Consider the following 24505-nt stretch of genomic DNA (forward strand, 5'->3'; position numbering starts at 1 on the left):
GAAAATCCCTGGAGAGGTCCTGTGGGCCAGAGTTTTGAACTACCTTTTTCTCTTCTTCCTACACAGCTCAATGCGAAATAGAGATTGCACAGTCCCTTTTAGAGAAACATTTTTTGATTTATTTCACACTGACCTCCCAAGTTCAGCGGTTGGTGTTGAACGCCTGGGCCTCGCAATCTCTTCACCTGTCACAGATGATAAAATTATTTCAGAATACATTTTCTTCTCTGTGGAATCTGCATTTGTTTTCCAAGATTAACTAAACAAAAGAACTGAATGATACGTCTTGTATACAAATCTACTTACAAACTAACAAAACCCTTCAGCACTGGAATTTCATCCTCAATAGACCAGAATACAATGTTGGCTACTTGCATGCGTCTGCTATATCTATCAATGTACCAACAGAAAGTACAGGCATCCTGACAGGACCGGGAATGCCTATTTTCATAGAGTAAACTCTACCTTCAGAAGCTAATTAAACCTAGAGTCCTTACATCTCTGATTCTTGTACGTGTGGAACCTGGAAAATAGGGATCATACAAGCCCTTCTTGGGCTTTTTTTTTATATAAGCTTTTTTGTTTTTCAAAAAGCTAGAGAAGACATTATGGGCCATAGGCATTAAAATGGAGCCTGCATGCTAAGGCCATTTAAAGTGCGCAAAAATAGCAGGCTATGCACTAAGGCCTTTGCGTGCCCCCTAAACCTGGGTCAGAGGATGTTAGTGCGTGCACACTAAATTAGCACATGCCTGCATGTAAATGAAGGAATATCATAGACAAATTAGGTTTTAGTGGGCACATGATAAAAAAAAAGCATGGTATGATCTTCTGCAAATACTTTTTGCTGTATGCCCACTAAGCCTAGAATTTAAAATCTGCCTTGGTGGAGATGTTAATGTTTTAGCTCACCCACATTGAAAGGGCTCAGCTAACAGCGCACATTGGGGCTTATATGTGGAGCATAAATGCAAGAGTGACAACAATATAAAAGTTTAACTACTGGCCTTTGAACTATAATACATCTTCCTACACTTCTCTTTGGAAAAGAAGAGACTGATACATACTATTTTTTAGAAAACGTCTTACACAAATCCACATTTATTTACACCAAAAGAGTAACGTACGAGAAATGCTGCTCATACTGCATAATGTTGTACGCTGACAATGTAGACAGCAGGGTGGCTGGTCTAAATGGTGCCCTGGGTGACTGGTAGTGGTGGTGTGAAGGGGATCTCCCTCCAATGACATGGCCAACCAGGAAGGAACGTCTTCCTCCGATGTTGTGGCTACACTGAAGTAAAGCTCTGCCACACTGGCACAATCTCAGTCTGGTGCCTATCTTGCCCATCCATCTCAATTTATTTATTACAATTTATATCCCAATTCATTCATTTTGCAGAATGCTCGAGGCAGGTTATAACGAATGGCCTTAAATGTGGAAGGCACAATGGATTTACTTTCTCTAATGAAGGGCTCATAGCTCAGAGACAGATTTAAGCACTATTGGTGTAGGTAATGTGCCATCACTGCCTTCTCTTCCCTCTGAACTACTGCTTTCTGATGCCTCCACTAACAGATATCTTTCTCTTGTAGGCTTGCAACTTCCTCTCCTCTTCCCCAATTGATTCAACTCTAGTGCCTTCTGCCCAGCTGGTCCTCTGATTCTTTTTCTCTTGTGGTTCCCCCCTCCTGACTCGTGAGCACTAGTTCCAGTGCTGTGCTGGCACTGCATGTTCGCAGAAGGCAGTACCCGCATGGGGACTGAGTCAGCCCGTGACTCGGTGCTCCCAGGCAGTGACGTGCCCTCTTCCCTGCCCTCTCGAGGCTTCTGTTTCTGAATGAAGGGCTGCAAACTCAGTCCCTGTGCATGCTGCATTGTGGGAACAACAGAACCAGCACTGGACCCCTGAGGTCTTGTATGGGTGGTGAAGGAAAGAGTTGGTGAGCAAAAATTAGAGGACCAGCAGAGGGGAGGTGGGGGATGGAGCCGGGATGGCATTAGGAGCAGGCAAGAATTTGAGGAGCAGCCTGGGGGAGAACCTGGATGGAATTGGAAGCCTGTAGGGCAGTGGGGAGGGGGGGGGGGGATTTTGCCGCCCTAGGTACAGGCTTAGTGTGCCTGTTTGTAAATCCAAGCCTCCTCCTGCTCTGGATCCTTCTTGCAGTTGCAGCCTAAGCACATTTCCTCTCCTCCCTCTGCTGTTGTAGCCTTAGGCAGGGCTTCCAAATGCAACACTCCCCTCCCATTCCACACATCTTGAATTTGCCTGCCCAGGGTACCAATGGGGTAAAGACTGGCCCTGGCCCCGACACTCATTTATTGAAGTGGAGACGTAAAAATGCCCGACTCAGGCCGAGTTTCGCCACTACCCAAGTGGCTGCCTCAGGGGCTGACTAGGTCAAAGGTTTGAACATGCATACATCGTTATATTGTGAAGGTTTTAAACCCCGATCGATATCTATCAGTGTGATAAATTTCTGAAATGTAGCCTCCACTCTACAAAGGTGGATAAAAGACAATCTGGCATCTATCCTGTTTGCTGATACCACTACGGCTTTCATAGATCGCCTCCCTTCTTGTTTTGTTGGTCCTGGCCCCAACACTACAGGGTGCTTGTAGAGATGGGATGGCAATCACTGTTCCCCCTAAGCTGTGCACGTAGGTCGTGAATCCTGCGCACACAGCACAACCGCGCATAAGAAATCCCAATATTATTTGCATTTTACTGGCTTACAGCGCACAAATTTGAACTCGGCTTATAAAATTGCACAAAAAAAGAAAATGTTTGTGCATGCAATCTTTCACAAATTTGAGAGAACGTTGATGATAATACCCTTTGGACTCAGGGCTGGAAGAGGTTTCCTTTGCTAGCATTAATGAGATGAATATACCAGGGTGGTGATGCATTGGTGTTTAAATGGAGGAGATGTGGCTGCTGCAATTGGAGGAGTTATGGGCAAAAAAGAGTCAAAGACAGGGGAGAGACAGAGGAACAGGAGAGTAACAGAAGGAGGCAAGAGAAGAGACAGCAACACACACCTGATCATTTAAAAAATAAATCTGAATTTCTAAGACAATCTTTTATTTAGAAAAACCTTTGGTTAACAGAAGGCAACAGTTTTTCTAACACTTTAAAATGTGTGTGGTCCAATGGTGTCAATATTTTAAATCAAGGGACATCCCACAAGTTCCTATGTATCACCATGATTGTGCAGAAACATTTTGCTGCATGTGTTACATAGTCTCAGATGGTTAGTCTGCATGACAAATGCCACAGTGGAGACAAGGCGGCAGCAGTTGGCAAGATTACCCTCACAGAAGGTATCAAGTGAAAACTATGATGGATGGTCAGGAGGCAGCTTCTCCCCGTCTAAGCTTAGATATTTAGCTCTGCAGCTTTTCCACCTCTGGCTTCGGCCTGCTGAGATGGCAAGGATGAAGTGGATCTGGTGGAAGGCGAGTAGCTTGTGCATGGGACACACAGTTCTTTCTGTTGATCACCTGAATTCTGTTTGCTGTTTGCATAGTCGTTACTATCACTGATGTGGTTATTCTGTCCAATGACCATAGCAAGCATTCTGAGAGTTCAGCAAGAACAGATGTCTGGGCATCTATGACTTCTTTTATCTCATCAATTCTTTCAGTTCTTTTGGTTCGACAGTGTAGCTCTTTCTGTAGAGTTTAGAGGTCCTTATGAATTGTCACCCTTCTGTTGCTGCCCCAACATTAAAGGCTGTTCATTCATATAGGGAAGATGCATGAACGACAGTGCCCTCCTCGGCCAGGGCTGTCAGATTCTTCCCTGGTATCAATGGGATGGTTCTGCCAGGGTTGGAACAAGGCATCATTTAATGCCAGTCCTTCTCCTCTTTTCAGACTGCCCTGGCTTGATGTCGTTTGAAGGTACTGATTTGGTGTCTATGAGGCACAGCTTCTTGGATATCACAGCATACCAGTTCTGTTTCTCTTAGTGACAGCTGTGTGGTATGTCTGATATGAGTCTTGTGTATCTAGGAGTTCAAGATGCTTTCTGCAAAGTCATTGGACCTGGAAAAGATACAGAGAGGAGTTAAGTTGTATTGGTAGAGCACATGCATCCCTTTTGCTCTATCAGAAAAGTCAAGTTTCTCTATAGCAAGCCCGATCCTGACACTCCCCAGCAATCCAATCTATTGTGTCCCACCAAGTCCTTAATCTTCATAAAAGATGCAGCTCTAAGTTTTTCACCACCTCTTCCAAATTGTTCTGCACCTGCTAGGCCAGTAATGTCCTCCCAGCTTGATAGCCTGATTGTGGCCTACAAACATTCTTCCAAAGGAACATTAGTAAACCCTTGCTGTATGACCCTAATATGCATTGTAATGCTGGTAACTTACCAACTCATCCATGCACTTTAGGAGACCACCAATAACATCTGGATCCAACATTTCTGCAGTCATTGATCTTGTAGTGTAAAGTAGACAGGACAAACATAGTCAACCCTTGTCTTCTTCTGATGGATAAGATGTTTAATGTGTTATATTGACTTGAGACAACTCCAAGGCTACTGCCATCTGAATTTTTTAAAAATCTTTATATTTATTGATTTTGAACAATTACAAAGCCAAAACACTTATTACAGAAACACAGTGAGAAACAATACCAGAAAAAAAGAAAAGCAATATTCAAGAAACAAAAATAATAGTTTCTCATATCTTTAGACCACAAAATTAGAGGTGGAAGAGTAAATTAGAGAAGATATCAAAAAAGAAAACAATTTAAATAAGTAAAACTGGTAATAACATGATAAGCCCTGACTTAAACCAAAAGACAATGAGAAATAGTCAATGTCTTAGTTTCTAAAAATACTGTCAAATGCTCAGGAACATAAGACATAGGATGGTAACTTTCAAAGAGGCTTGTGAGTGCCCAGGGCACATGGTGATTTCATTTTATAACTTGCACGCACATATGTGCACACGTTATGAAATAGCCTGTGTCTGCACACATGCATCTCATTTTAAGTGGATGCATGCCTAGGCATGAAAATCCTGATTTTACCACGTAAGTCAGGTACTTTATAATGGGCGCACCTCCACACCATAGCCAGTTTCACCAGTTTATCCACCAGTTCACCCAGTTAAGAGCTAGGTCCTCCAAACCTAGCTCTTAACCAGGTTTAATAGCCTGCTCTTCCCCCAGTTAACCTTCCAAAGCAACTGTTCTTTTTTTTTAATTTTGTTTTTACTTCCTTCACAGCAGAAATAAACTTACGTGGCAGTAGAGTTGGGCATATGCTGGGGTGCATAAGTATTTATGTGCACATCCCTTGGCCATGCACCAAAATGCTCATGCCCTGCCCAGACAATGCCCACTCCACGCCCATTTTTGAAATTGAATGAGATGTGTGCACAGCAGGAGACATGCGCGCATCTTGGCGGCTTTTAAAATTAGGTGTACATGCATCTGCCGATTTTGGCATGCATCGGGCTTTTAAAAATCACCTTTATGTATCAGTATTGCATTTTAATATGCAGGGGTAGCAGAAAACATAAGAAGCCCCCAGTGCACGTCTCTTGGCATAGGGCAAGAAACCCCCTCTTCCTCTCCTGTAACCTTGGATACATCAGGATAAACTCACACCAATCGACCTAAGAAACTAGCACTCATATTTTTAAAATACAAACACACAATAGCACCTAAATCGCACACAAACATAAATGATACAAGAAGAGTAGCTCTCTCACAAACTTCAGGGGTAGATTTCTCCAAGAAAGATGTCAAATTCTGCAAATCAATTGGGGCCTTTAAAGACCCCTCATTAGGAGACAGAACATCCCACAGTTGGTTAAAAAAAATATATATATTTTATTCAGTGGGGGAATTGCCTCCTCTGACATCTGAAAAAACTCACAGAAATACTTTTTAAATATCTCACATGGTAATTCCCCCTCAACACTAGGAAAGTTCAAGAAATACAGACTTAATTGTCTCATATGATTTTCAATAAAAACTCCAGTTTTCTTGAAACGGATGCCCCACTCTGGGATTGCCGTAGCATTAACAGTTTTAAGTTCTTTGACTTCACTTTCCAAAGGCTGAATTCTCCCTAAATGATCTTGAAATAGTGGCTCGAGCCCCACAGCCAAGGATTCTAGCTTTGTTGAAAGTGAATAAATCTTATTTGACCAATCAAAGAAAGATGCTTCCAGTCTAGCCCAAACCTCCCATGATGAATCCAAGGTCACCAGTGGAGGCTTTGCCAGAGAACTGATCAATTCACCAGGTGACAGATGATTCAGAGCTGCAGGAATCGATGGGGCTTGCCCCATTTCCTGGCTACATAGGCTCCTGCTGCCCTCGATTCCCTGGCCCTCCACCTTTGAGAAAGGCCGTCGAAGTAAAAAAAAATTGTTCGGAAAACTTCTTGTGTCCAGTTTCCTCCATTGCCTCGGTGACGAAGACCTCATTGGGAAGTGCCACACTGGTGCTGACACAAGTGCTCTTCTCACATGGCGGCAAAGGAGATTGAGGAATGTTTCTTCCCCAGGCAAGAAATGGCACTCCACCAGGCTCCATAATGGGGAGACCCAGATTCCCTGCCGCAGGGACTCGGCTCATGAATTCTACAATGGATTGCCTGCAAGGAGGAGTCCTGGTCTCGGAGGGATAGACCTGGACCCTTCCCTTTCTTTTGGATGGTATCTTGAAAAAGGAAACAGCTAATGAAGCAAGGAAGCCACCAGAGACAGAACCACTGTGACCACTCATGCAGCCATCTTGACTCCGCCCCACATCTGATTTATTTATTTAAGAACATGTGTTTGCCAATCCATCAAATAAGCTCATAGTAGAGTAGAAGAAAAATTATAAAATTACAATACATAAATTATAAAAATACAATATATAAAGAAGGCCATATCTTAATTTTCTTTAAAAACCATCCTCATGATTTTTTTTTGGAATCCTTCTTTAGTGGGCTAAGCGGAAGAATGACATGTTTGCCTTGAAAATATTTATTTCTATTTTTTTTATTGTAAATGTATCTTCTCTGTGTTTTCAAGATTTCTCCTAAAATGCATACTAAAAGAAAGATCCATATTGAGCTGTGAGAAGTTACCTGGATAAACTAACCTGGGTAATTTACACCATATTTATTTATTTATTTTATTTAAATGTGAGAATCACTAGTTCATAACAGTTCATATATTTAGTGGCGCAGCTGCATTGCTGAATATCTCGGAGGAACCCAAAATTATCTGGGTAGGTTTACTCAGATAGCTTTTGAATTGCCTTTTGGCCTGACTAAAGTTCTCTGGATAATTTCTGAATAGCTGATTTATCTGGCTAAAGTTAGCTGACTAACTTTGGCCCGCCCATTAATGTCCCTGAAATACCACTCCTTTATACCCAGATTTACCTAGGTAAAATTTAGCTTATTAGAGGGGCCGGAATTTAAAACCTCTGGATTTGTCTAGATAACTTGAATGTTACTCAGACAAACCCCTTTGAATATGGACATCTTAATAAATACAAATCATATAACACATAACATAAACCATAAAACAGACGGCCACTAGTTGTCAGGATATGTCTGGTTGCCAGTTGTACATTCAGGAAGATGGATACCTGAAGAGGCTGGATGGCCGGATGAGGGTTGAGTCAAGACCAGTAAAACCAGGCCTAGTTTGAGGTGCCTCAGCATGCAGCTGTAGCAGTGAAGCAGGCTCAGAATTAGGAAGCCGGGGAAAGGCATGGAACAGAAAAACTGGAGCAGGACTGCAGAGCTGGTCATGGAGCAGAAATACTGGAGCGAGGACTGCAGAGTTGGATGCGGAACAGGAAAACTGGAGCAAGGAATAAGGTCAGACAAGCAGAGGTTCCAGAGGATGTACTCTATCCCAGGAGACTGTTGCTCTCCTTATGTACTATCACCAATCAGGGCACACCCTATGCTGGACCAATGAGGCTTTCCGAGGTCATCTAACTCCTTGGCAACTGGCGGACAGATATTCCCTGGCCTTTCCCTGACTCTGCATTCCCCATGTCTCCTATGTAGCTTCCCAGCATTTGCTTTCTAGGGTAACTGGTTCAAAGCCATGTGGCACCTCCTATGATTGGACTCTGGATACCTTCAAAGGCTTGAAAAGCTCGCATAGCTCAGAAACAAAACAGCATTTGTAGTTTTGTTGCAGAACCTTTTGCAAAACCTTTAACTATTTCTCACTGAGGTGTAGATAAAGTGTTTTTCAAAGTTGGATTTGTGAAGGTAGTTAGTTAATAAGATGCTCTGCATAATTTTGTAACTCAGTGACTCAACTAAGTATTTAAATAACATTTTGCTTGTATTAAACTATTAGTGAAATTCTGTTATTTGCAAAACATATAGCTACATTTTGTATGTTAAAGGGCAATAGTGCAAGCTATCACAAATAACGTGCACTATTTGCACTTTTAGCATGCAAAATGGCCTTTGTGCAATTTTTCTCATGTTAGGACATCAGCGTCCTTTCTGGCACATAGAAGCATAGTAAATGACAGCAGACAAAGACCAACTTGTCCCATCCACTCTTCCACTTAGGGTAGATGAGCATGTAAATTCCCATAGGTAGCCCAACACCAACTCTCTCCCCCTTGTCTCTTTCCTGAACTTGCAAACCTTCTCCCACCATTGCCCTCCACATCTGTTCCAAGCTGCCCAGAAGCTGTTAAAGTGCTGGCCTCCACCCCTTCCATTGGTGGGCCATTTCAGGCCTTGTCATCTTCCTCTATGATTCTTGCAAGGCCAGCTAGCCAATACCCTGGTCCCCCACCATGTACCAAGTTTTTCAACAATCAAATTCAGTAAAGCCAATATCCTCATGCTCATTGAATTTTGGGTTTTAACTATGGTCCCTTCTTGCAGGTTACTAGGGGGTCCTGCTACCTCCCTTTAACGCTTTAGCCATCTTTTCTTTCGCTTGTGATTTTGCTGTCTAGATTTATTCCCTTGTCTCTTTCTGCTTTACCAGATATTCTCTCCCGTGTTCTTTGTTTTGAGATTCTTTGTGCTCTTTGAATGCCAGTCTTTTCCCCCTTACTTTTTCAGCTGCAGAATCTTACCGGTTTACTTTTCCTCTTATTTTTGTTTACTTTCCTGGCAACAAGATTTGTTGCCATATTTATAGTTTCTTTTAGCTGTTCCACTTCATGTACCTTCTCCCACCATGCCATTGCCTCCTTAAGTTTCTTCTCCATTTTCCCAAATCCAGAGCTTTGAGCTCTGTGTGACTCCTCTCTGCTTTTGCCATTATATCAAACCATACTGTCTGATTATTTCCTGTTGCTCAGGTGGGCACCTATCCACATATTAGAGACACTTTCTCTGCTAGTAAGTACCAGGTCCAATACTGCCCTTTCCCTCGTGGGTTCTATCACCATTTGTCTGAGCGGAGCCTCTTGAAGGGAGTCCACAATCTCTCTACTTCTAACCAAGCCCATAGAAGGGATACACCAATCCACATCTGTCAAGATAAAATCTACCACCACCGCCTCCCTTTTCATTCCCACCTTTTAGCTAGATCAGGGATGGCCACCTCTGGACATCGAGAGCTACAAACAGGCCAGGTTTTCAGGATATCCGCAATGAATATGGATGAGAGAGATCTGCATACAGTGGAGGCAGTGCATGCAAATCTATCTCATGCATATTCATTCTGGATATCCTGAAAACTAGGTCTGTTTTGGCTCTTGAGGACTGGAGTTGGCCACTCCTGAACTAGATCTCTGTCCAATCCCTCCACTTGAGTTAGAAGTTTGTAGTAGGGATGTGTAGAGACAAAAATGTATTTGCTGTTTATTTGTTTTGTAGGTAACCCACATTTGTTTGGTTCATCTCAGATGAACATATTTTTTTATTTGTTAGTTACATTTGTTTATTTGTTTTCCATTAAAGTTAATGGGGAAAGTAATGCAGCCTATTTTGGGCTCCAAAATTGGGGTATTCTAATGAAACTTATGGGTAGACATCAGAAAGGGTAACAGCACTCCAAGGCACCAACACTTGGCACCAAAAGTGGCATGAATATGATTTACTGTCTCAGATGCAGGCAAGACTCTCATGCTTTCAATGTGTTCCACAGCAGCAGGACACCACACACAATAATAGCTGTGACGTGTGTTCAGTTATGCTACATTGCAACACACTGAAAGCTGTAGCTACAGTGTTCTACTCCCACACTGATTGCTTGCATTGCACAAGTGAAGCTTGGACTATTTGGCCTCAGAAGACAGATGCTGGGACCAAGGTGAGTTTTACTGTGGCAGCACAGCTGTAAGGCCACTGATAACCTTCCAGACCACTACATTACCCACTCAGCTGCCACTTTGCCTTATAAGTATGTAGGTCTTTGCCTTTGTGGCACAATGGCCTAGCTGTGGAAGTTGTCATGATTTGGCTACATAGTGCCAACTACAGCTAGAGTATCAAAATGGCACTTGATATCTGAGCTCTTACGCTGCCAATGTTCTCAACCCCCTCTTGGCTGAATGAATAAACAGTGTCAGGGCAAGGAGGAATGTCAGGTTCCAATGCATGAGGCCATTTTCTCCCCACCTGCACATTGCCATACCTGTAGCTTCCATCCTAAAAAGTGGAAGCCCAGGATTGCTTGTGGCTAAAGCCAGTGTGTGCTAATTGAGTGCTAACCAATGCTCTGGTGAATGCATTGGTGTGGTAAGGAAGAAAACTATGAGCCCTATATCACCACCAGACACAGATATAGACAGAGGCTTACACAGCACATCACTCACCCAGACACATCCACATCTGTTAGGAAATTGTTGTTTACAGACTACCTCCAGCACTTTGGTAACCTACCAAGCCCCTAAATGGCTGTTCCTGGCCTGTGCATGATCATCAACGATGTCGGTGCCAAGCTTGTCCCTACCTGCTAATGAGATAGAGTCCTGACTACTCACAGAAGATTGTCTACACCCAGCAGCCTGACAGACATCTGTTAGAAGTATATATGCTCACTGCTTCTTCTTTGTTATAGACATGGGCATCTCCAGCCTTTAGGTGCCAAAAAATGCATGCATTTCTACAAAACAACACTGAAAATGCAGAAGACATCATGCCTACCATATGATACCTCTGGGAGCAGTTTGGCAATACATTTTGCACAGTGGCAGGCTTCAGAAAGAGGCTTGTTGTTGGCTCATGAGGTCATCAGCTGACAACACCTTCTCTTGCCTTACTACTATACACAGAGCTGCTGATTGAGAGTCTATCAGCACACCTGCCTTGGTCTCGGTATCCACAAACTCTAAAATGTAACTTTATCTTATTATTATTATTTATCTTATTCTCTTCTCTTGTTAATTACTTTTATTTATTGCTTCTGTTATACCCTTGTTTTATGTAAACTGATCCGATATGGTTTATTTACTATGAAGGTTGGTATAAAAAAGTGTTAAATAAATAAATAAAATAAAATGTACAAACACAGGAAACACAGCCTAACTTTGCTATGTTGGCCACAAGTCATGGCAGCAGTGTTGACAAGCAAGGGCCTCAAACCTGAAAACACCTGAAAGGTCGTGCCTCTGCTTAGAAGATGACAATTCTGATAGCATGTCTCCTCTGGAGTCCTCAGCCTATGTGCTTTAAGGGTGGTCACATATAGAATAAGGATTGTAACTGATACTAGCAATCAGAACAAAAACAAATTATCTGCAGATTTTCTATGTACCTACATAAAGCAGGACAATATAACTAGCCCTGAGCTGGACAGACAAAGGACCTTGCTATACCCTGACATCTCTATATTTCCCAGTGACTACCTGTGACATGTCATGGTCGGTTTAAAGCTTATAACATAGCTTTGCCTTGTTATGTCACATATGGGTGCTGCTATTGTCATCACAAAATAAACTCTGACCTATCGATTTCAATGGTGACTTTCTATATAATGTGAAAGTATAACACCATCCTACTCCCAATCCATCCTTCAGGTGGTCAGATGAGCATCCTTCAATAGCCTCCCTGTGAAGCTAATATAACCAACATGAAAGACCAAGGACCAAGGCCCTCACCATCTGTACATGAGAGTTGACTATTTGCTTATCCAGGTGAAACAGGGCCCAGGTGTGCATGGTCGTGTGCAACCCCTATGAGATATGCTAGCTTGCAATGACCTGTGAGAAGTTTGGATTGCCATGATATTGGACATGTGCTTCCTAAAAGGCTCTAAGTGAAGGCCTGCTATGCAAGCACTCAGATGTCAGCACTGCCTCAGAAAGTAAGAGTCTGTGATTGATGATTGCAGCTGACAGCTTGTAGCTTCGGGCTATACCTTTAAGCAGCTGAGCTACTTGTGAATTATTTCAATTATAGAGTACTTGGCCTCCATGTCATAGGCCCTGTTGGAGTTTCACCATACCTGTGAGACTATCTTACCAACATGTGAGGGCTAGGACAGGGTCCAAGGCATAGCTGAGGCTAGCAAGAAGGCGCTAGCTATGGCAAACTATGCACACTGTGTTGGTAGTCTTACATGAATGCTATGGCAAGACGTGATTCTTTTTGACTCATAATTAATATGAATACATTAGGACAGCCACATCTCTTTGTTATTAGGTTTATTTTGTGTTTACTTTGTCTACTACTGTAAAATGCACCTATTATGGCTATGTTGCCTAACTAGGCCTAAGTGGTTTCTGTTACACACTGCAGACAGAGATCTAGTGAGTAAAAGACAGATACAGATGTGAGAAACCAGAACCACTGCTTAGCTCTCTTCCATGCAACGGGAAGGACTAGTTGATGGCTAACAGGCAAAGTAGCGTTGTATGATACTTTTACGAAGCTGGATGCCAGTTTCTGTGGTCTCCCCAGTGTGTGAAGGGGGACATGAGGGATCCACAGGTAGATCTGGAACATGGTCAACTGGGATGCTATAATGTAGAGTAAGATTATGAAAGACCCAGCAGACAAGCATTATCTCTACTATCCTGGATGGGCCATACTTGAAAGCTCCCCCTATTTTGTCCAAACATCGAAATCTACTTTTAGAACTCCAAAGATGCGTTCAATGACACAGCAGGTAGAACATAAGGCCTCATTGTACCTCATCTCTGCTGGTTTGTTGGGAATAGTGAGAAGCGTGAGAAGCCAGGTCCTGCAACCATATCCCGAATCTCCTGCGGCAAAGAGAGAATGGCTGCATCATTCACACCATTGTGACTTTGTTATATCGCTGCCAACCCACAGAATGCTATTATACACTATAAGCTAAGCTATAGTTCTATCACCATTTGTTTGAGCAGAGCCCCATGGATGGCCTTCAAGGGGCTCTGCTCAAATGATAGTGGAACCCATGAGGGAGGGTGTGATACTCGGCCTTTATTCTCAAATGAGGATATTGTCTCTAATTTTCAGACAAGTGTCCACCTGAGCACAAGTGATTATCAGACGGCATGGTTTGATATCGCAAATAAGATACAGAGAAGTCACACAAAAATCCGAGTTTTGAATTTAAAAAATACGGACTTTGACAAAATGGGGATGCACCTGGAGGAAGAACTAGAAGACTGGGAGAAAATGGGCAGGGTGGAACAACAGTGGGCCAAATTAAAAGGAGCTATTAACAAAGGTAACAAATCTATATGTTAGAAAAATAAACAAAAGTACAAGGATAAAGAAACTGATTTGGTTCTCAAAGGAGGCTGACAAAATACAGGCAAAAAGATCATAGTTCAGGAAGTATAAAAGTCCCCCCCCCCCCAAAAAAAGAACACAGGAAAGAATACCCAGCAAAACTGAGGGAGACAAAGAGAGAAATCTGGAATGCAAAAGGTCAAGCAGAAGAAAGCATTGTCAAAGAGGTAAAGAGAGGTGACAAAACATTTTTCATATATATCAGAGGAAGGGCCAAAGTGGTATAGTGAAAATGAAAGGTGACAAGGAGCAATATATAGAGACAGACAAAGAAATGGCAGAAATATTAAACAAATACTTTAGTGTTCACTAAAGAAGACCCTGGAGTAGGTCCATTGTTGGTTGACAAGACTGTAGAAGGGAATGGGGTAGACACAACTTCTTTTACAGAAGAGAATGTATAAGAAGAACTAGGAAAACTAAAAGTGGACAAGGCCATGGGGCCAGATAAGGTATATTCCAGGATACTAAGGGAACTCAGAGACTTCCTGGTGGGTCTGATGAAAAACCTGTTCAATAGATTCCTAGAAACAGGCGTGGTGCCATGAGATTGGAGAAGAGTGGTTGTAGTCCTGCTTATAAGAGTGATAGCAGAGAGGAGGACTGAAAACTATAATCCGGTTAGCCTCACCTCAGTGGTGGGAAAATTAATGGAGAATCAAAGAAAAGATAGTGAATTATCTACAATCCTGTAGTAGCATGGATTCACCAGGGGAAAGTCCTGTCAGACAAAATCTAATTGATTTTTTTGATTGGGTGACTAGAAAATTGGACCGAGGAAGAGCGCTCGATGTGATCTACTTGGATTTCAGCAAAGCTTTTGATACAGTCCCGCATAGGAGGCTTATGAATAAAATGTGACATTTGGGAGTGTACACCATGGTGGTGGTGTGGATTATTTATTTATTTATAACTCTTATATACCGAGGTTCAATTAACAGAATTAATTATCACTTCGGTTTACATTCAACCAGCAAACAACAACAGCGACAAAGTCTTGTCTTACATTGAACAAGGTGTATAGACTGGTTGACTGATAGGAGACAGCAAATAATGGTAAATAGAACCTCTGATGAGAGAACCGTGTTAAGTAGGATCAGTATTGGGACTGGTTCTATTCAAAATCTTTCTAAGCAACGTTGCAGAAGGTATAGAAGGAAGTTTGTCTATTTGCAATTGATACTAAGTTCAGAGTGGACATGTCTGAAGGAGTAGAGAGAATTAAAAGATATTTAAGAAAGCTTGAAGAGTGGTCAAAGATTTGGCAGCTGGGATTCAATGATAAGAAGTGCAAAGTCATGCACCTGGAGTGTTTTTATCCAAAAGAGCCTTATGTGATGGTGGTGGTGGTGAAGGTGTGTGAAAGACTGATGTGCATGGACCAACAGTGGGACCTTGGGGTGATAATATCTGGCAATCTGAAGATAGCGAAGTAATGTGACAAAGTGATAGCTAAAGCCAGAAGAATGTTGGGTTGCATAGAGAGAGGAATAACTAGTAAGAAAAAGGAGGTGATAATGCCCTTGTACATGTCCTTGGTGAGGTGATAATACCCTTGTACAGGTCCTTGGTGAGGCCTTACCTGGTCTAGCAACTGTGTTCAGTTCTGGAGCTCTTATCTCAAAAAGGAAAGAGACAAGATGGAAGTGGTCCAGAGAAGGGTGACCAAAATGGTATGCGATCAGTATCGTAAGAGTTATGAGGAGAGCATGAAGCATCTGAATATGTATACCCTGGAAGAGAGAAGGTGCAGGGGAGATATGATAAAGACCTTCAGATATCTGAAAGTTTGTAATGATGCACAAACTTCAAACCTTTTCCATTGTAAAGAAATCAATAGAATTAGGGTTCACAAAATGAAACTCCAGGGAGGACGACTCAGAACCAACGTCAGGAAATATTTCTTCATGGAGAGGGTAGTAGATGCCTGGAATACCCTTCTGGAGGAGGTAGTGAAGACAAAAACAGTGAAAGAAATTCAAAGGGGCATGGGATAAACACTGTGGATCCCTAAATGCCAGAGGATGGAAATGAGGAGAAGAGCGCATGGGGGTAACTTGCTGGTGTGGCAGTTACCACCCTTATCCAATGAGCCTTGATACTTTTGATGCAACTCCAACATTGCTCTCTGCTTCAATAGCAGAGGGAAAGGGGGAATTAGATTCAGACAGTAATTGAGGGCCTCGACTTTTACAGTATGGCTAACTGATAAGCATGGGGGTAACATGCAAAGAACAGCAGTTACTACCCTTAACAGAAGGCATGAGATTACTACCCTTAACCAATAAGCCTTGATGCTTTTGGTGCAACTGCAACATCGCTCCCTGCTTTGATGGAGGGGGATGGGGATGGCAGGAAAGACGAATTTGGATTTAGAGAAAACCAACATGAGCCATGACTTTTTTACAGTCTGGGGTACTGATGCACAGAAATTAGGGAAAAAACACAGGACAGCTTCTATGGCCAAGTCCATAAGCAAAGCATGTCAAGTAGCACTGAGTGATACATGGGAGTAACCTGCACAGCACGACAGATACTACCATGGGAAACTTGCTAGGGTGACTGGATGGATCATTTGGTCCTTTTCTGCCGTCATTTCTATGTTTCTAAAGCTTGACAAGAGCTTTAAAAGGCTATTTCCAAACCCAAAGTCCATGCTGCCTTTTACTGTGACACTATATGTATGCTATAGCACTTGCTTATGCTTTCCTGAATAGAAAAATGCATCTGGGGTTCCTACACAATATGTCCATGTCACTTACAACCAAGCTATCTCTACCCATTTCTAGCGTTCCTCTAACTCTGAAGCTATACATCATAGTTGCTGCATGTCATTGCAGAAAGACCTCTTGGTATGATTGTACATGTCCCTGGCTGTTCTGCAGTATGTCTTCCAGAGATACACATTTGTCTGACATGACACAGTGACTAGGAGTGGCCCAAAATTCATAGCACCTAGCTTCAATTGAACCTGTACACCCCTTTGATGGTCAAGATAAACTGTGGCTGACATCCTGGCTGATGGAGCACTAACAGGGCTCACTTGACCTGGGAGTCCCTACACTGTGGACACAAAAAGGTTTTGGTTAACAAGTGACATTTTAACAGCTCCAAGAGGGTTGATTTGAACAGCCACTTGCTTAAAGTTAACAAGTTGAAAGTCTGTTGTGCTCGGTCACCTCAGAGCCTGTGGCAACTCCACTGTATGAGCACACAACATTAGCAGACCTCTATAGCATGGAGAGAGAAACCTGGGCCTTGGTACTATGGCTTGTTGACCTAAATGAAGTGCAAGCCACTTGTCATTTAACTGATGCAGTCACATCCCTGGCAGCCCCCCATGTCAGTGCTGTTTGCTGTAAACTTATAGCTGGAGATGGGTGATAGAAAGAAGCACCACTCTTAGCTATTAGCCAACCGTGACCATAGAGACTGTCTTCAAATTGTTCAAACAGGCCAGACTGCCTAAGTATAAAAGAATGATGGGCAGCTCCCCCAAGTACCTGGCGATCGACCACATCAAGGATGCACAGTGGAGCGTTACAGACCACTTGCACATTGATGGAGTGGAAGAGCTTTCTGTTGCAGTACATATCCTTCCTGAGCCAGGGATGGGGTGATGATGGCTATTTTGAGCGCAATCAATAGTTTCTAGAGCATTTGGAAAGTTTGCAATGGCATAACAATCTCTTTCCAAGTCCAGCAAGTCCTGCCTTTCACAAGGGAATCCGATGTTATGATTAATGCGGCAAAGTACAGCTAATATGACCGGGCCCAGACAGCGAGAAAAAGATGTTTATGACATTCCCCCAATGATTCTGATTGTTGTTTGGAATGAGCCAGATGCCATTAAATGTAGGGCGCACAATAGTTTGATGAGGCCTAGTATAACATGGGACCTTTCTGTGATTGGATCCAGGTCCCCTCTGAATTCTTGATATAATTCCATGATAGCATGAGAGCTCAAGAGCTCAGGCGATACCTCTTAACCACGTGTTCCTCAGGCATCCCCAGCAATGTTGTGCGGGGATGAAAGATGAGCTCCCTGTACCACCTACATGCCCTCCTGCATGGCAAGCCCGCTCCACCAGCGGGGCTTGCAGCTCTGGCTCCAGTGTGGGTACTTCCCTAGGAGGCATTAGAACCTCCATTCCCTTTTGTGGTGGTGGTGGTGGTGGTGGTTGTAGTTGTTGAGCAGCCTGAAGTAGCCAGTATTCCACTCCTAGTACACTTCCACCTAACAGAGAGGGCAGGTAAGAAAAGATGCTTTTATTGGCTCACCAGGGCAGTGGAGGTGTGTCTGGGAGGCCTCATTTTATTGTGCGCAATAATTATCGCTGCCTCACGATAACGGCTGCTATAGTGTGATAACGTTTTTGACCCCCACCGCAAATCAAAGAGTGTTTTTATCTCCCACATTAAATCTGGCATTAGTATGTGATATTATACTGCGAAATGTGGTAGGAGTCCATCATTTGCATAATTTTCTTGATTTTGCATACTTATTATCATATTTAAATACTAACACGCGTTGCGATGAACATCATGGGTCTATCGCGTATTAGACCCCAATTTATCTTGCGATGAGGCTCTAATGCGGCTTGATGAGTGACCCTATTAGACTGTAAGCTCTTTTGGGGCAGGGAATTATCGTATCGTTGTACAGTGCTGTGTATGTTCACTAGTGCTATACAAATGGCATGTATAATAGAAATATCTTATTATAGCCCTACCAAATTTTCTCTCATCAAAATTCCCATTAGGCATGGTGTCTAGAGGTGCCCTATGCCTCAACATCATGTCAGCCCAGTCCTCTCCCTATTCCCTCCCTACCTCTCAGGGAGGGTGAATAGGGTCTCATGAGATACTAATCCAGCCCTGTTCTTAGTCTCAGAATTCCCTCCCTAAAAGAATATTTTCATAGACTTGCAGAAAAATAGAACTGGAAGAGACCTCAAGAGGACATCTAGTCCATATAGCTGCTTTCAGGCAGGATTTGGCACAGAATTATCATCCCAGACTTTGCTTTATCTAACCTGTTCTTAACCCCCGCAGACAGAGACTCCACTACCTCCATAGGTAACTTATTCCAGCCCTCAACTATCATTACAGTTGGAAAGGCACAATAATATATTTTGTATTATATATCTATATATTGTATTACAATTAGACAGGCACAATAAGATATATATATATTGCATTATGCCTTTTTTGCTTGGAAATTAATCTTTCTACGTAACTGAAAAATTCAGTACAGAAGCATGCACATTTAAATTACTTTATTTCTTTTTGTAATATCTGCAGTGCACCATGCTCACTATCTTTGAAGATTTCTGCTATATAAGTCACAACAATACTTACTGGATAAGTTCCTTTTAATTGTACCCTAGGATTAGAAATAGATACTAAAGTTTAGAATCAGAGAAATGTCATTTCTGTGAATAATAATAGACATTTGTAGTCTGTAGCTAGTTGGAAATGCACATCTTATAACGTTTGGGAATCAGTTTTACTATAATTTTGAAGAGAATTGTTAAAGCCCTTTATCATGCAATATATTGTGTACACAACATTCCTGCTTTATTAAGAGAGAAAATTGATGTGAAATAGCTGGACTTGAAAATAATAAATATTTTGCGGCAATTTTCAAATTGCCCACATAGTTCCAAAGTGCATGGATGCTTTTGGAGGTAATTTTCAAAAGTATTCACATACTTAAAACTGAGTTTATGCGTGTAATGCACTTTAACAGGTGAATTTTCAAAGGAGTTATGCATATAAATGTAACAAGCTTATCGTAGCAATTTTCAAAAGCCATTTACCCACATTAAGTGCACCTAATGTGGGTAAAAACTATTGACAATTCAATGGCAAATATTGTACAAATTTTCAAAAGTTCATTTACATGGGTAAAGTGAATTTACACATGTAAAACCCAATTTTAAGTGTGTAAATGCTTTAGAAAATTAGGCCTGTTGTGTGTAATTGGGTTTTTGAAAATTGCTATGCTATGTTACTTTTACATGCATAAATCCTTTTGAAAATGACCTCTATGCGTGCGTGTACTTTATGCTCATTTTCAAAAAGGAGAACTACCTGTGTTGTTTCTTTTTTTTGATAATTAGCATGAGGTTCGTGTGCCAGGAAACCCACGTGACCTTCAGTAGAGCAGAGAAAGGTAAATGCTCAGACCGGGCAAGCTAGGAAGCTGATGCACTTACATTTGAACAACTTTGCAAATATGATTACAGGTGAAAACCAGGCAAATAGCATGCATATTTGTGTTTGCAGGGCCAGTGCTAGCTTTTTTGCTGCAGGGCCTTGTGAACAATGACTGTGCTGCCGCCTCCCTTTTGCTCATTCATTGTCCTGGCTCACCAAAAAAAATCACAGCTCCCTCCAATGATGCAAACTTTCAAAACTGACCCACCACCCCCTCCCCTGGCGAACTGTTTGTGCAAGGCTAATGCCCCCCCACCCCCAACCTCTCCCCTCGGCCTACTCCACACATACACACAGTTAAGAGTTATGCATTTATAATAACATTTTACAAGAAAAATATCAAAGTACCATATTATGAGGCAGTGCCGTAACCAAGGGTGGGAAGTTGCCCAGCCAATTTGGACCCAGGCCCACCCAACCAGAACTGGAAGAGGAGTGCCAGAACTGTAAGGCCTTCGCGGAATCCCATCCCCGCGACAGTGAAGAGGAGGACCCAGGCCCAGCACGACCGGGTGTGGCATTCCATGCATTTGCATGGCCACGGAGCAGCATACCAGGGAGGCGGCAGCCCGGCAGCAGCAGGAGAGGCCCAACTGATCTTCCTGCTTGGGGGCAGAGCAGAAGCTGTGCGCGGGCTTGAATGTATGTATGTGTGGGTGAGAATGGGAGCCTGGGTGGGTGTGTGTGTGTTGGGGGGGGGGGTAGAATAGGAGCCTGGGTGTGTATGTGGGTGAGAATGGGAGCTTGAATGTGTGTATGTGGGTAGGAATGGGTGCCTGGGTGTGCGTCTCTGTGTGTACAAGAATGGGAGCCTGGGTGTGGGTTTATGTGTGCATAAGAATGGGAGGGTGGAGGGGGTAAGAGAGTGAGAGCTTGTGTGTGTGTGTGTGTTTGTGTAGAAAATATGAGCTTGTGTATGGGGGGAGAGCATATGAGAGTGAGAGCTTGAGTGTGTGAGTGTGAAGGAGGAAGGGAAGAAGACAGTAGTAGAAGAGAGACACTGAAAAAAACAATTAGGAAATGAGCAACATGGGAAAAAGAGACCAGGACCAACTGATTAGAAAAATACAAAGATCAGACAACAAAGGTAAAAAAATAAAAATAAAATTTTGAGATTTTAGGAATTGGAATATGCCATCTTTGGGAATGTGCATTTCTTATATTTTTCTATTGTGCTCTTTATTCAGTATTCCACGGTTCAGAGTCTAGGTTAATAGGTTTTCTATTTCAGTTTCATCTGCATGTTTCTGTTTTTAATTTGTAGTCTTTTATTTCTATATTGGGTAAGGTTCGGTCTCTGTTTTGTCTGTGTGTGTGACAGAAATGCAGTATTTCTGCTAGCGTGTAGTTTCTCTGTAGTAGTCCAGCTTGTTCTGTTATTCCAGTAGGTGATGTATTAATGTTCTAGGGCCTGGTGTAGTACCTGCATTGCTTTTTCGTTAGGTTACTATAATTTGAGTCCTGAGAGTCAATGCTGCGACTCTATGGTATGGAAAGGTTCTAGATGTTTCTTTTTTTGCAGGAGTTTGTGTTACTTTACAAAAGGTTTAGCAGTGGAAGGATATTTTTTGCTGAAGTGACACCAGAATTTGAAATTTTTTTTTTCATGTTGGTTGTAATGTGAATTTTCCTAGCTCTGCTCTGTACCTGTTCTGATGATTAATGCTATTTTACTGTAGTTCTGATTATTTCTGGCTTTCTGCAAAGAGGATTCATGAAAGAATACATTGATTTTTGTTTTATTACATAATTGATTGGATCTGTTTTTTTTTCTTTTGCTTTTTACATGATATACTTGTGCATTTATAAACTGCAATAAATATAAAATACATTAATACAGGTTAATAAGGAATTTTTAATGTTGGTAAGTGCTTGAAATAGTTGAGGTAAACTGTTTTAAAGTTTCATGCATGATGCGTAATGGCTGTTGCAAACTACTTAGAAAGCCATTGTAGGGTGCAGTATATGGCATTATTTAATCAATAAGGATACAACTAGTAGGTCTCAGACCTGCATGCCTACAGCCCACCCATGTTAACCTTGTGCCCACCCAAAAATCTGTTCTGGCTACGCCACTGTTCTGAGGTAAAAATATCACTTACATTATATTTATATGCACTGCTGTGATGCCAACCTGAAATCCCTACAAAAACACACTTGGAACCCATATGGTATTAGGCCTAATTTCATAGCCAATAGGAAGTGGAGATGATGAGCGGTATACGCTAATGGTGATTAACCATAAGTAGAAATGGTATAGTGCTGAAGAGTCACGGATTCTTGTGGTGAGTTAATCAAAAAAATGAGAGCTTAAGGCACGTGTTTCCACCTTTTATTCAGGGATATTTAAAGCGAAGTTTCCCCTATTGTAACGTGTTGTGTGTGAGCTTGACCCTCCAAATTAGGAGAATACTTCAGCTCAGTCACACATGCAGAACATAAACAGACCCTCACCAAATACAGAATAGAGCAACCATAAAGTAGAAATATAAAAATATCAAACCCTAAATTGGAAATCACAAGAAGACACACCATATGCAGTGCAACAATAAAAAACCAGAACCATCACCATTCCTCAAACATCAAACAATAGAATCAAGAAATAAAATAAATACATAATCATTATAGTATAATATATAATATTTTAAAATTTATTGCTGATGTTATAAATCTTTTATTTAGTGAAGGTGTGGTGCCTGCACCTTTGAAGGTTGCATCCACGTGTGCACTGTTGAAGAGAACTGATTTAGATCCTTTGGATTTTAATAATTATTATCCTGTGTTGTCATTGCCATTTTTGGCAAAAACAATGGAAACGTTTGTGTTGAAGCAATTAACCTTTTATCTGGATGAACATCAATTGTTGGATGACTACCAATTTGGTTTTCGTCCTGCTTATAACATTGAAATATTGCATATGCTGACATTCGATTCTATATGGATGGGGTTTGATAGGGGCAGTAATTATTTTCGAGTATTACTGGATATATCATCAGCTGTTGACAATGTAAGTCATAAGATTATGTAAGAACAACTGGGCAGTTTGGGCTTAGGCACAAACGTTTTTAACTGGTTTGCTTCATTTTTACAAAATTGGTTTTTAAGGTGGTAGGGAGAGAGCAAAAATCTATATTATAGCTGTTGAGGTGTGGTGTTCCCCAAGGATTGGCGTTGTCTGCCATTCTTTTAATATATATATTGCTCCACTATGTAACATATTGGGCAGACTTGGAGTGGAACATAAAGTATATGCGGACAATATCTAATTCTGTTTTCCAGTGATTAGTACAATCCAGGAGGGTTTAGCTAAAACTGCAATATGTTTGGCTACCATTCAGGACTGGTTCATGAAGCGAAATTTAGTTAAATTTTTAAAAAAATGGAGATTATGCTGTTAACTTGTGAGAGAATGGAAAATACACCTGTAAGTTTAACTTTGATATTCCCATTATGAGTTCAAGTTGTAATTTTAGGAGTAATGGGTAACTCAGGTCTGATGTTGTGTTCCCATATTCAGAATATGATAAAGAATGCTTTTTGGAAGCTGTGAATGGTTAGAAATTTGAAACCTTATCTTGAGATAGTGGATTTGCAAGTTCAAACTGTTGACTCCGACTTCTTTAATGTCCTATTTATAGGGTTAACAAAGACTACTTTAATGTCCTTACAGCTAGTGCAAAGCGCGGCAGTGCATTTAATTACAAGACTTTCAATTACTGATCATGTTTCACCAAGTTTGAAATATTTGCCTTAGTTGTCTATCCAACAGCGGATTGAATTTAAGGTGTCAACTCTCATTTATAAGATGTTACAGGAGTTGGCACCAAAATGCTTTTTCTCACTTATTAGCTAGTTACAATCAATCCTGAGTACTGCGCTCTTCGTCAAAAAATTTGCTAGCCGTGCCGTCTATTAAGGAAGTCCGTTTGACGCGGACTAGAAATCGATTATTTATAGTTGCAGAATCTGTACTGTGGAATGCATTATCAGAGCACATAAAAGGTGAAACAGATCTACTGAGGTTTGGAAACAGCTGCAAGGGTGTTTTATTCCGAAAAGCTTTTGTAGAATGTAAGATTAGAACAGGTGTTTAAGTGAAAGGTTACAGAGCGATGTGGGCTCAGTGGGTTTTGTCTGAAAAATGTTTGGGAGATATTTTGTGTGTGGTTATGTTATTTTTATGTTTTATGAAAACATTTAAATGTGATCTGTGAATGTTTAAGTGTAAGCCGGCAAGAGTTTTGGATTGCACAGGTATAAATTTTCAAATAAAGAAAGAAATAACATTTAGTGATCCAAGGTGTGGAATGTGGCAGAAATATCGAGCGTGACTTAGCATAAATCTTTTGCCATTATCAAGACGTTTCCCGAAGCTACCAATTAAAGAAATCATCATGGTTTCACTAATTAAAGATCGCCGAAAGCCAAATTAGAAAAGGTCTAAAATGTAATGTTCATCTAAAAAAATCTGAAAACTACTGTAGAAGAATATTTTCCAAGGAAGCTCTGTATATTTCACTGTCAAATCTGTTTTACTGTGGCCCGGTTGCTTTGAAAATTCTCCTCCCCATACTTTTGAGGGGGGTTCAGTGTCAGTCCAG

At 41.6% G+C, this 24505-nt stretch overlaps 1 protein-coding gene across 1 annotated transcript in view; it reads right to left on the minus strand.

The window, feature by feature from the left end:
- SGIP1 (SH3 domain GRB2 like endophilin interacting protein 1) overlaps positions 1 to 24505 on the minus strand; it is a 174041-nt gene that overhangs the window by 64087 nt on the left and 85449 nt on the right. The window contains exons 9-10 of the mRNA XM_029618232.1: positions 19044 to 19068; positions 134 to 185 (exon numbers count right to left, since the gene is read on the minus strand). Coding sequence (XP_029474092.1) covers positions 134 to 185; positions 19044 to 19068 — 77 coding nt within the window. The remainder of the gene's footprint in view (positions 1 to 133; positions 186 to 19043; positions 19069 to 24505) is intronic.

Source organism: Rhinatrema bivittatum, chromosome 10, assembly GCF_901001135.1.
Source record: "Rhinatrema bivittatum chromosome 10, aRhiBiv1.1, whole genome shotgun sequence".
Classification (NCBI taxonomy): domain Eukaryota; kingdom Metazoa; phylum Chordata; class Amphibia; order Gymnophiona; family Rhinatrematidae; genus Rhinatrema; species Rhinatrema bivittatum.